Genomic DNA, 14054 nt, shown 5'->3' with positions numbered 1-14054 from the left:
CCTGGGGAGTGAATACGTTTTTAGCAACATCAGCAAATTAGTGGGATACAGCAGAGATGTGTTTGCACTTAAGCATTGGATTTGCGCTTCCACTGAAATATTGATAGATTATAAACTCTAATACACCCAGTAACCAGGCATGTATCACAGAATGGTTAAGATTCTTATTTGTTGGCTGCCTCTGATGTCATAGAAGTGAATTGAGAAGCTTTATAGAGAAGTTAATACAGGAATACTTTAAAATAAATTTTATTATTGATGATCTTATAAAAGGCTTAGATTAGGACTAAATGAATAAAATGTGAAAATTGATCAACTTCATAAAACTCATAAACATAAGGATTTATGGAAACCATAGAGCCATCACATGGATGTGATTACAGATAGGGGTACAGGGGGATTATTATGTACCCAAAGCACATTAGAACATTTATTGCTAAAAAATTACACCTTTTGCTTTTGATAGAAGAGCACCATGTTCTACCAAAGAAAATTCTGAACTAAGACACTCAGTATCTTTTCTTGTCTCAACTTTAACTCCTAAAGAACACAATGTAGTTTTCAATTGAAAAATATCTTTAGAACAAACAAATTTGGGCTTATCGTTATAAACTAAGGAAGAATCATTCTTCCATAATAGTTTACCATTGCTAAATATGGTCTCAGTTCAAAAATTTTTGGGATACCAACGCATTCTCAATGGATTTAAGATTAAAGAGAGGTCTTTCTCCTATATAAGCAACAGCCCTAAATTAACAACTTGTTTTAAAAGAAAGTTCATTTTGCTTTTTAAACTTAGAAGCATATTATTCTAACCTTTATATAACCTCTTCAAAGTTTTCCACATGTTCCTGTCTACTGCTATCTTTTATTACTATAATCTAATTCACAAATAACATTTCAACTCTATAAAACCTGACCCACATATCTTTGGAATATAATATGGCTAATTTCCCTGTTATATGGCAGTTTCTCACAGTTGTGGGATAGTTTCGCTGGAAATTTGGGTGTAGTGAATTAACCCTGTGGTGACAGAAGTACAAAACAGCAGAGAGCCCATGGCAGAGGAAGTCAGGGATCTGATTTCAGCTCTTCTTGTTAGAAATTAGTCCAAGACACAGGTTACAGCCAACAGGGATGCTGACTCCCAGTCAGTCATCTCAACCCTACAGTCAGCTACAGAGCACTGCTCCTGCTTCAGGGCACCACAGGAAGAAATGCAGAACATTGTTGCCAAACTACTGATATACTTATGGCTTCTAGTTATCAGATATGAAAGCTCTCTGCTTTTTTTGCTAAAGAATCCCTAATACAATCCCTGCTGAAAGACTGCTCTTTATTTGCCACCACCAGGGAGGTGGTGGTGTCACCATCCCTGGTGGTTTCAAGAAGCATTTAGATCTATGTGGCACTTCAGGCTTAATGGTTGTGATAATTGGATTATGGTTGGACTCAGTGATCCTGAAGATCTTTTCCAATTTTAATTATTCTATGATTCTCTATGCATGTGGCTTGAAACAATAGGTCCAGACGTTAAATACAGATGTTAAATTATTCTATACATCTACAGCAATAATAATGGCAATGGGATCCTCTTTCATCTTTTAATGAAGCACAAAACCTACACCAGGCCAAACAAGTCAAAATCAAACATCTATTTCAAGCACCAAAATATTCTGAAGAATCTAAATATATGAGTTGGGTCCTAGTAAACATGAGTAAGCTAAGAACAATCAGTGAAATCGTTTTTAAGAAATTTGGGACAAAACGTTCAGTTTATGCTTGAGCATCTGCCTCCCACTTGTTAAACTCAGCAAGTCTCACATTCATTTTTCAGATCTGTCTGTATCTGGGTGTTCGTTATGTTACAATACACTTACTTTAAACTGCATAGAAGATGCCCAGTGATCCAGACACAACAATTAAAATAACTTCCTGCACTTCTTATAAAAAAACCTAAAAATTTGTTATGGTCCCTACATACTTATTTAAAAAGACAGTGAAAAAAATAAACCCATGACTGTTATTCCCACAGTTATTAGCTACTCTTGAAGTGTACTCCAGAAAAGTGTTCATTCAGAATCAACACAGGCTTTGTATGATTTATTCCCAGACCAACTATCAATTCTTAAGATCAGTTTTACTTAATACCTGTTCTGACACCTATCATGGTCCCTTAATAACAGTATATCGATAAAGAAATAACTTACATAAAAAGTAAATACAAAGTTCACAAGCATGAGATAACTTATTATTCTGTGTAAGACAGGTACTTACATTTAGGAGGCTGCTGATGGCATCAGGTTGTATTTTTTTAACATCATCGTAACACGGCCACACTATTTTCCTCTTAGTCTGAGAAACTGAACCATCCATTTGCTCAGCTTCCTCTGCAACACTGCATTTTGCAGTTACCATTGTCCAGTCATAGGAAGGACCTGTAGCCAAAATCTCTTCAACATAATAATCCCACTTTTTGAGGCTGGACATATTTACATTTGGTTTCAATGCCTATTTGAAACAAAATGTTATTAAAACAAAGTCTGTTTAGCTTCAGACTTACAATACAACACAATGTTTGTATATTCTAGATTATTCTGCATTGAGCAGTACATTGCACTAGGTGAATATACCTGGGAATATACTGCTTTTTTTTATTCTTCTACTAAATCACTTGCCTACCAAGAACACTAATTCAGCATATGCAGTTGGTACCCTCACAGTGTTTATGCCTCCTGTTAAAGATACACAAGGCATTCCATAGCAATCACACTTCAGTTTAATTCAGCAGAAAATCCAAGAACCTTTACCATCAGATAAAGGAGCCAGGCTGTATAACATGGGTGGACACACCACTTGGAAAAAACACAGTAAAACGAGGTAAGCAGCCAGTGACTGTAGGGTCTTTGGAGTAGTTTTAAAACAGATCTCTTGGTATCTTTTTTTCTTTTTTTTTTCCCATTAAAAAAATTATGTTAGGACTTTCAGTTTGCATCTGTCTTACTTGTAGGGAATTATTGCCTCAGGTGAACAAGCAATTTTAAAGTCTGAAGAGTGATGCCCAGTCATAATGACTAATTCTGCTATTATTACTAATTCTGAAACTATGACACCATTTCATATGAGGAAAAATATAGTTTCTTCTAAAAAAGGGAAAAAGGAAACACTATCAAAAGCTATTCGTGGTACTTACTAATCAGGATACTGCTTACAGCAAAACACATAAAAGATACAGTGAACAAGCATCCCAGCAAACTCTAAATTCATCACAGTGATGGCTCTATAGAGAAAACAGATGTTTCTCTAAAACAAAGACAGCTAAAGCACATCCTAACCACTAGCTGTCCCCCTCGTTTTCTCCCTCTTTTCTCTTGCACCACCACTTTATTGAGTATGAGTGTGTGTGGTGTGTGTGGAGGGGCTAAGGGGGCTGCACTGCTGGCAGCAACAGCAAGCTGATGCAGACTCAAAATACCTTAAAGAAAAAAAAAGCACCCTGAGCAAGTCTGCTGATGACACTGAGCTGTGTGGTGGGTCTACACACTGGAAGGAAGGGATGCCATCCAGGAGCACCTCGACAGGCCTCAGAAATGGGCCAGTGCAAACAGCATGAAATTCAAGTAGAACAAGTGTGAGGTCCTGTGCATCAGTCAGGGCACTCCCAAGCACAATTAGAGGCTGGTGGTGAGAGAATGGATTGAGAGCATTCCTGAGGAAAAGGACTTGAGGGTGCTGGTTGGTAAGAAGCCCAACATGAGCCTGCAATGTACACTTGCAGTCATATCTTGGGTGGCATCAAAAGAAGCATGGCCAGCAGGTGGAGGGAGGTAATTCTTTCCCTCTGCTCCTCTCTGATGGGAGCCCACCTGAAGTATTGAGCCCAGTTGTGGAGCCCCCAACACAAGAAGGACAGGGAGATGTTGGACCAGCCCAGAGGAGGGCCATGAATATGATCAGAGGGATGGAGCACCTCTCCTGTGAAAACAGGCTGAGGAAGATGGGGTTACTTAGCCTGAAGAAGACAGTGAGTAGACCTTACGGCATCCTTCCAGTACCCCTGGAGTGCCTAAAGGAAAGCTGAAAAGGGACTTTTTACAAGAATGTGTAGAGATAGGACATGGGGGAATGGTTTTAGGCCAGAATAACAAACCACATGCTGATTTTTTCAAAATCATACCTCTATTTCAGCAGGGGCATAGAGGTAATTGAAGAAAATAGGGCTCCTTTTATGCATCTTTTCAATACATTCCCAAATACAAATTCCTTTTTTGGCATGTTTATCTCCTTTATCTTCAAACAATGTCCCTAAGGAAAACAATAGCAGCAAAAAGATAGCTTTATGACACTACATAACAAAACTAAAAGCATAACTAAAAGGAATTTCACAGACTAAATGCACAGTAAAATCTACAACCAAATGCCACCGCAACAAGATAGTATTTGATGAAGCAACTGCTGTGCTTTGCAATTGCCACTCTGTCACAAATTGGCAGAATATAAATTTTGTATGAAAGATATTCAGTAGCATTAAATTTATAAACCTGTTCTTAAATCTAATGAAATACTTGAGTATTCTTAGGAATTTTTATGAATTTTAGGAGCTTTCTGCCTGTATCCATGCTGACCTAGATTGCCAAGCCCTGATGACTGATTTTGCCCCAAGTTAGCAGTCCTCCCAATCTGCTGGACCACCTTCACCTAAAAATACTTGCCTACTCATTTAGGGAGAAACATATGAGGCTAGTGAAAACAAGTTGTTCTATCTGATGTGATTTTGGAAGTACATAGTTGATCCAAACACTACTGGAAACAGGATTTTGCATTATATTAAACGGTACACGAAACCAACTAAATAATAAAACACATTTCCATCCCTGTGACCCCCAACTGTAGAACCATACAAGAATCACAGGAGGTCATTGACTTCAACTCCTTCATTTTGTTCAAATTCAGGTAAATAATGGAAACTAGCTCTTGTTGAAATAAAAAGATTACTCAAGTTTAGTTTGTTCCACAGTTAATATGGTTTTGAAGAAAAGCATTAAAATTGACCATATGCCATGAGAAACACCCCACAAAGCAGTGAATTTCAGACCACTTCCGTGTTTTGTTTAGTGAACAATTTCCAAGAACAACCTAAACTGTATTTGTGAAGTCTTTTGAAGAGGACTCTGAGGGTAGTTATGGCCTAAGAACCAGTAAGATTACATTCAACAGATGGGAGTAAAAAGTAAATATAAAATAAGAGAAACACTGAAGCGAATGCAAGAGAAAGAAGTGAGAGGTGGAAAGGTTTTCCCTTCCTGAAACTTCATACACAGGATTTCCAACGACTTTGTTTTTGTTGAAATAAGGTACTTTGTAGGGGAAATAACCAAATGGAAAAATTTCTAAAAAACCCTGAGGTACAGCACTAATTTTTTCCACTGTATCTTAGCCTCATTCATGGAATGGCTCAGGAATTATTCATTCAGAAAATTCTACATGCTCTCCTTCTCCATTTTCCTTCATATTTCTAAATTCATTTTCTAAAATGAACTTCATTACATTCTCACCATCGAATTACTGACTCATCTCAAACTAGGCAAATTTTTGTAAACTAAATATTGACAGAAAAATACCGACCACTACACAACCAGTATTTAATAAGCAAACATTACCTTACCATGTTCTAATCTTTCATAGTCTGAATCCAGAAGAAATGTTTTAAATCGATTTGATATGTGATGAAAAGCCAGAAACTTTAGATAATACTGATTGAACTCAAACTCTGTAGGGTATTGGTTATGAATCTAAAAAAAAAAAAAAAAGGGGGGGAAAAGGATATTGAGATAAGGCAACTGTCTTCTCTGTACACAAAGATACTTCAGTATTTTTGTAAAAATATTTTACAGCAGAAAGGGTACACTGTGTAATAAGCAGTGTTATACTCTGTACAAAATCCATTATTCTTCAAAGTAATCAAACTGGATATAAATCTTCCATGGTAACTCATGAAACATGTAACTTCACAGGCAAAGATGCTAATCCTGGCTGTAGCTGGAAATCAAATTTTAATTGAAAGATTCAGCAGTGGACTTCTTACTATTGCTCATAACCCCGTGTAGCAGACATGCAGATTTAATGCTGTAAATGATATTCTATCTACCATTACCAAACCAGACAATTTCTGAAGTACTTGGTAGTCTACGCATTTCTTCCTTTTCAAAACATCCACCAAAATACTACAGTATGAAAAAAATGAAAACCATACTAAGGAGGTGCCTTGCCATTATTATTTTAAAACAGTAAAAACAATGTAACATCTCCAATTGTTATCCTCAGTTATACTTGGGATCTATCAAATTCAGTGAATGTCTCCAACCTAAGAAGTAGATATTTAAGGAGTAAATATCAGGAGTAGATATTTAAGAAGACAAGAAGACAAGATTCATTATCAGAGTATAGCAATGTGGGATAGTTGGCTCTTCAAAATTACTTCCTCTTTAATATTATCAGAAAAAGCTGTGTAAGATTTTGATTAATTTTAACATTAATTTAAAATTTAGCTACATTTGTGCATTGTAATCTTTATTTTCAGAATTAAGCATGGTAAGTAACTGAAAATTCCCAATTACAATGGAAGTAAGTACAGTTTAGAATCAAAAAAGAAATCACTGACTGAATTGCACATTTGAAATATGTCCCACTAGTTTCACATGAAACTTGTAAAATACATTTAGTTCTGCAATCTTCCCACGTCTTGTATTTGGCATTCCCACCCCTCTCATATTCCCATTTCATCTTTTCTCTCTAATCTCTACTTATCAGTAGAGAGAAATAGGGTTGGTTTTTTTTTGGTACTTATGGATATTAATATTAGACTACTTGAAGCTCCTTGACATTAAGATTTTCACATGTGCCAGCTGAAAAAAACCCAACCAGCTAAATAAAGAAAACAAATATGCGTTTAGCTAGGAAAGGTTATCTACCCAAAGCACAACAGTGACAGAAAAATCCCTTGAAAGGTCCTATAAATTCATAGACAGCATTTCAGTCAGAGAATTTATTGTTGTCATATCTCAATATTAGCTTGTGGCTAGGCACTTAAAATATTAAGATACTTGTAAAATATCTCCGTCCAATTTACCCATACTTACTTGATCCTCACTTCTCCCCTGATACAAATGACCACATTCCTGCACTTTTTTGTGAGAGCAAAAATTTTTCTATAATAAATTCAGGAGTTCAACTTTGTATACAAAGTATTTTTCTGGCATATATTAGATCAGAACATAATCAGAGTACACTAATTCTGTTAAAAAATGACATAACGTACATTTGAGCTGAAATCCAAAAAGCTTTGCATGTGTGTGCATTTAAACACATTCACACATTTACAAGTGGCTCAGTATGCATTTTGCACTTGTGTTGGGAAATGTTTTCTTTAATATATGGTAATAAGGAAGGGCTACATTCTGCTATTTGACATAACTTACACAGGGTCCAACATATATTTTAATACATTTGAAGAGTTGCAAGAATAAGCTCCTACTAAAATTGTGTCATATCTAGGTGTTGTGAGTGATTCCATTTCTGAGATTTCTGGAACTACAAGAAACTGGAAGTTACAGTAACCTAAACTTACTTTTTATGTGAAAGCAGCTATCATCTAAACAATTCTTTGATAAAAGTGAATTTTGTAATTATTGCTGTATATAAACAGATGTGTTTTAATGGTTGTGGCTGATTGCAGCACACTCGGAAACTGGAAAGATGTCACAGCTACATGACCTGACTACTGTTATTGATGATTTGTTTGCAGTGCAGACTGCAAAACTTAAAGCATGGCTGAGCTATCAGAGGAAAAAGCTCCTGATAAAATATAACTCCAGCATCAGAATTGATAAATTTAATATAGGAGAAAATATTTGTATTCATTTAAGCAATTAAAAATAAACATAAGAGAGACATTTTTACCATAGGGAATGTAGCCACTCAGGTTGAGGTTAATATCTGATTTCTGATAACTCTTTGGTGCCATTTCAGTTAATTTATTGATTTTAAGATTTATACTTAAAATTTACATGTAAATTAGAAGCAATGTTTCACACTGTACAATTTCACAAGATATCACCTAGGAAGACAAGTCAACAGGGACAAAGGTATCTTTGAAAATTACAACTGCATCATCTTTTAAAATACTTCATCTCCATAATAGATAAATATTTTAAACCTATTAACCCAATAGGCGTTCCTAATATGTTCAGGAAAACTCAGTATTTTAGAATTCATTTTTCAAACCACAATGTACCCAGTTAACTTAAATATCTTCTAATTGTATTTAATAATCTTACACTTCTACCAGCCTCCCTTAGTTTTCCAATAATTGCTTCAGCCATACAGTTTTCCAATACATTTTGATTTTGTAATCCCTTTATATTTCAATATTTACTTAGTTTAAATAAGAATACAGTACTAAAAAATATCCTGTGCTAGTAATCACCACGAGGCTAGTCCTGCAAACACCGGAATAACTGAATACATCTGCCATGGGACTACCACACTCACCTCCTGTTTCACAAGGTGCTGTAACAGAGCTCCTTACAGAGCTTAAAAGAAGTCAGTTCTAGAAAACACTTCCATTTTAATTCTATTTAAGAAATTAGCAAATATATACAGAAGAAAAATAAGGAAAGCTTTCTTCACTGAAATCACTTTCATAAATTCAGTCTTCTTAGAAGTAGAGAGTGTATCTGCCAGATGCTGCTATTGTGAAAGAATGATTTTTCATTAATAGTTCAGCTGACACCTGGAGATACTGGCATAAACAATGACTTTTTACATGATGATGCAGATCTAATTTAGGAATCAGTGCTTCTTTTGTTTTCTATGTATCTTTAGTTTAACCCATAATATTTAATGCATGTACTGGCTCCATAGTGACTTTCTTACCGTACCTCGTACATTGAGACTATAATGGTTTAAAATATTTTTAAAGGACCAAATGTTTATTTCCAGTAAATGGACAATTTGAAAAAAATGATTAAAATATATTACACTTCAGGGTCAAGTTGCAGTCTAGTTGGATTCTGCAGTTGTTTACAAGTTGCATCGAAACAAATGAAGCTTAACAGAAATGTTTCAAGTACAAATAAGTAAGTAAATACAAATAAGTAAATTAATTTTTCATAGTAAATGCCTATGAAACTTCAACCATTTATTTTAATTCAAAAGCAATTTTCCTACAGTTTGTAAGCATACTGTTAAAATCTGGTAAGTCAATACTATAGTAAAATTAGAAGACTAACCTTAAATCTATTTCTAGAAAACTTATTCAGAGTTGCATTCTAAATAGGATTGTAAGTCATTTTGCTCAAAGGTTTTTTCTAAAACCAGACAAAACTTTTGAAGTTTTAAAACTTTTAAAGCCAGGATGATTAACTTTACAGAAATACCAACGATTTTGCCATGAAGAAACCATGGTACATTTTATGTTATAACAGTAAATTAAAATCCTTGAATTTCATTTTTACCTTTGTTCTGGATAAACCTTTTTTTCCCTCCAAGTTTGTGTGATCTCTGGACTCAAAAAAAAATACTCTACAGGTATGCATGGATATGGCATCTCTCTAAGATTTATTACAGTACAACTCTTCCCAGGGTAGGCTATGTCTACATTAGCAAGTAATTCAGAGCAAAAGGAGTAGAGAAACAAACTAAAGCAGCTGGTGCTGAGGTCCCTGCAGCTATACAGATATTTGTGATTTTACTTTGGAGTAGATGTAGTCCAGTATTCCTTCTGGATAAAGGTATTTGCAGACTTCCACTAGCCAGTCTTAAGCTTAGAAGACTACTTGAAATAAATGCATATAGGACCTTAAAATATCCATAATCCCAACCACTCCTCTTTGTGTGAATGTCTCAGACTCCTCTAGGCAAGCATCCCACCTTTTGAGGTGAAATCCAGTCACTTTAATAAGACCTAGAGTAGCTTTACTACTCTTCTCTCAAATCATTATCTATTACATCTGAAATAGTGGTATCTATGCAGTGATCTATGAATTCTTGTAAACTAGAACTAGTTTGAGATTTACTTACCTGATGCACACAGTCTAAGAACTGTAAGAAGACAGGAGCAAATCCACTACCCTGACAATTGAGTGTCAGATTACTACGTTGACTGAATTTATGACCAAAGGAGAGCCATTCTTTTTCCACCAGCATTTGGAAGCCTTCAAGTGTCCTATAGAAGGGATCACTGAGTAACTGCACCAGAGATACTATCTAGATCACAAGAGACATTGTGTTAAGAGTGGCAGAATTTAGAACGACACAATCAATGAATATAGATAATCCATAATCTGTTTATAGTTCAAGGAAAGAAAAGCCTTCATATAAACTCAACCACAAATACTTTACCACATACATTAAATATTTTTATAAAACAAACCAAATAATATATCACATGAAAAAACTTCTATTAAACTAAGATTAGCAATATCTGTAAAAGTCAAACCTGAGCAACTATAGATGTCAGAAATCATAATGCTTACCATATTTACATTACATTTGAAATAAACCCACTTTAATTTATAAAATAAGCATAATAAATATTTATAAAATAGCATTAGATATCTCAGCAAAGAATGTGTTAAGGAATTAATCCTGAGGGTGACTTTAGAGTTCCTGCAGTGTTGCCATGCTGTGGTGCTCACCAACCAACTTCAGCCGGTTTTTACAGACAGAATGTCATGAGATGTAAATGCAGCACAGACTTCCCTCCCTTCCATCTGTGTACCCTTCACTATCCCTCATTGTGTGACAATGATTCTAGTAAATATGTTAGCACTCCTTTGTGGCTTTGTTTACCTGGTAGCAGGATGCTGCACCTGAAATTTTTATTTACTATAATTTCATTTACTAGAATCCTTGATATCTGTGTTTATCTTCTGAATTATGAAGCAACTACTTGGACACAATGTATCCATTAAACAATACAGGGGGTTTCACTCACCCAATTTATAGTTTGTTTGTCACAGAGTTATCTCTTCTGGTGATCTGTTAAGTCACTCTGGCACAAATTTAGTTATTTCCCTGTGTGCGGTCTCCCAAATTAATTTATGGAAAGTAAACAGCAAGAGAAGGAATTCCCCTCCTTCCCTCCTGTGTTTAAAGTGTAGTAGTGTTTACAAAGATAAACAATCTGTTGTGGCAACTTCCAACTTTCATTCTTACACATGGTCAGATGCAAGAACGTATATTTTATTTCTAAGCCTTGAAACGCTAAGTCCATTAAGAGCTTTGGAACAAATTAATTTTGAGGAACCCTTTCATGTTGCAATTTGCAAATGAAAGCAAGAACTCATGCATACTTGTTTCTTCTCTACTGCCACAAGGCAAATTTATTAATGTTATACCAAATTATTGGTCACTTGTAGAAAAAAGTATTGCCTGCTTTTTCTTAATATTTAGCTAGTTCAAGGTTTTAAGAGCAGCTTACTTGTGCAGTAATGTCCCAGCCATCTTCCAAACAAACCATAACAGAAGAACCATTTTCCAGGAGCTCAGAGATGATCACACCCAATTGCATTATCCTATGAAGCTATAAAGTATTACAAGTAAGTACCATACTCAGGTACAAGATAAATTGCCAGATATTATAAATATTGAATATTTTAATAATTAATACTAAAATGTTTTCTATAATGCATACAGCACAGAGAAACGCAATGATAAAACAGATCAAAAAGCTATAAAATGTAAATCTCAGGATTTTCATCTGAACTAAAACAAAACTAAGCAAAGAATTGAAGATAGGAACATAAACTATTAAAACCAATGAATACTGTAATAAAATAACTGTCATAAAAAAGGAGAATGAGAACAACACAGTTGACAGATTTATTGTAGAGAAATTCCATCCTGGCCTAACACTAAAATAAGTTCCTGTGAAATGTTAAGGTTCCATAAAGTCAGAAGTACTTTGGTGGGAGAATCCATATAAGATATTTGCAAGATAATATTTCTTATGCTCAAGGTCATGGAAGTTGGAAATGAATATAATAACAATTGCAGCAAACCAATCACACACATAGAAAGAAACAGAAAAAACCTACTTCCACAATCTGGAAATAGATTACACTGTGTTTCTTAGCTTTTGGGCAAGCTAAAACATATAGAAAGAGGACACATTAATTATTTGCTTTCTTATATTCATTATGCAGTGATGCTGGTGTTCCTTAAGCAGACAGGTTAGTTAATTTCTCTGGGAAGGGTTACTGAACTTCAATGAGATTCACACATGAGAGTCACACATGGTATATGCAGGTTAAAAACTTAGGTGAATTTGAGCAATTTTCTCTTATTATGAGTCTTCACACTGTTACTACTTAGAAAGGAAAATCTGTATAATGCTTACTGGTTTTGTCATACTATATTACTCACATGTATTTTCTCCCTAAGAAATTAGCAGAGGAATTTATTCTTTTTACTATGACTAACTTCACTGGAGAAGAATCTATTCAGCAGAGCCTTCCAAACATAACATGTAACTGTTAAAAGCATTTATTATAATTAAAATGGTTTTAGATTTTTTTAAAAGAGCAGACTTTCCCACATCCTTCTTAATATGAATCTAGCAAACTCACTTCCAAGTCCTGCCTTCCATTAGCTAATCTTTATGTAAGGGAAGTAAAGGAACAGGTTCAGACAGACCAGATTAACACACACACATACACACACAAAATCCATTCTCCCCTGCAAAAACTTCCCCATATCCCACAACAGATATCAGATACTAGCTTGTTTTTTAAACACCTGTGCATATAGAAACACAGGATAGGAACATGTGTGAGGAGTCAGATACCAGTTCTAAAATCAAAAGGCTATACTTTTTTCTCCTTTTAAAAATATATAAAATAACCAAAAGATCCAGTTAAAATCAACAGCATAAATCTATATAGATGGCCATCTCTACTTTTCTATGTTTTCCACGTTAAAAAACATAAATTATGTTGTAAAAAATGCCTCCCACCTTTGTAATGCTCACGTAACAACAGAATGGTAGTATGCAAAATAATAATGATGACAAAGAACAGCTGATTAGAACACAATAGTTCTCTGTCAGAATAGCCTGAAATTTGTGTTGTATTACAGATTATAAGAAGTACCTGTCATATAAATTACCTGTGAGAACCACTCTGACTCCCCAAGAGCTTTAAGGAATGTGGCCTCAGAATCTGAAGGAATGGTGCTGGGAACACAAGCTCTCATCAACTTTTTAAAGCTTGCCTTTGTCTGTCGGATGTCACTGAATTCAACAGGAACAAATTCACAATTCAAAGCAAAATCAAGTTTGAATCCCTGCATGAAAAAGGCAACCGCAGATGTCATTTAAAAGGGAAGCATGTTTTTCATTTACAGTCTCATAAAATCTCAAAGTCTTGCCTGCTTTATTGCTATAATACTCCAATTCCCAATTAAAAATCTGTTTAAACACCTGCCCAAAATAATAAAAATCCTTAAACACTTGCAAAATGTACCATAATAAAATATCCATTTATTACTCATAACAACAGAATGTACTGCACGGCTGTCATATTTTTAATACTACTAATAGGAGTAAAAAAACAAGTGATAAATACGATGAGTTGTCTATACATAACATAATGTGATTCCTTGAGAATTTTTACAGCAAATTCACAATAAGTAAATAAAAATTAAAATAATTGTATGGCTGACATACCAACAGTGCAGGACAGATTTCAGTAATTCAATAAAGCAGAAAACAGTAACCCCCAGATCCAAAATGACCCCCAAAACTGCAAATTAGCTGATTCATTTAAGCAGACACTGCACACTAAGGCACATATTTCTCTAAATTATTTAGCTCAACACTGAACACTGGAATACCTGATAGGATTTCTGAGAGGTTTTCCTAAAAGAATTATTGTTTTGTTTTCCTTACTGCATTTAGAAAATTAGCAGTAAGAGAGCAGGACTAAATTAAGAGATCAAATTAGCTGGTTTAAAAACAACAAACAACAACTATGATGAAAAAGATTATTTGGAGA

General features: G+C 34.8%; 1 protein-coding gene across 10 annotated transcripts in view; it reads right to left on the bottom strand.

The window, feature by feature from the left end:
* SBF2 (SET binding factor 2) overlaps positions 1–14054 on the bottom strand; it is a 196127-nt gene that overhangs the window by 9966 nt on the left and 172107 nt on the right. For all 10 annotated transcript variants that reach the window (XM_071762584.1, XM_071762587.1, XM_071762586.1 and 7 more), the window contains 6 exons: positions 13168–13344; positions 11483–11584; positions 10081–10266; positions 5666–5792; positions 4178–4305; positions 2278–2511 (listed from right to left, as the gene is read on the bottom strand). In XM_071762584.1, coding sequence (XP_071618685.1) covers positions 2278–2511; positions 4178–4305; positions 5666–5792; positions 10081–10266; positions 11483–11584; positions 13168–13344 — 954 coding nt within the window. The remainder of the gene's footprint in view (positions 1–2277; positions 2512–4177; positions 4306–5665; positions 5793–10080; positions 10267–11482; positions 11585–13167; positions 13345–14054) is intronic.

This window comes from Heliangelus exortis, chromosome 18, assembly GCF_036169615.1.
Source record: "Heliangelus exortis chromosome 18, bHelExo1.hap1, whole genome shotgun sequence".
Lineage (NCBI taxonomy): Eukaryota > Metazoa > Chordata > Aves > Apodiformes > Trochilidae > Heliangelus > Heliangelus exortis.
This window is presented reverse-complemented; position numbering and strand designations above follow the sequence as displayed.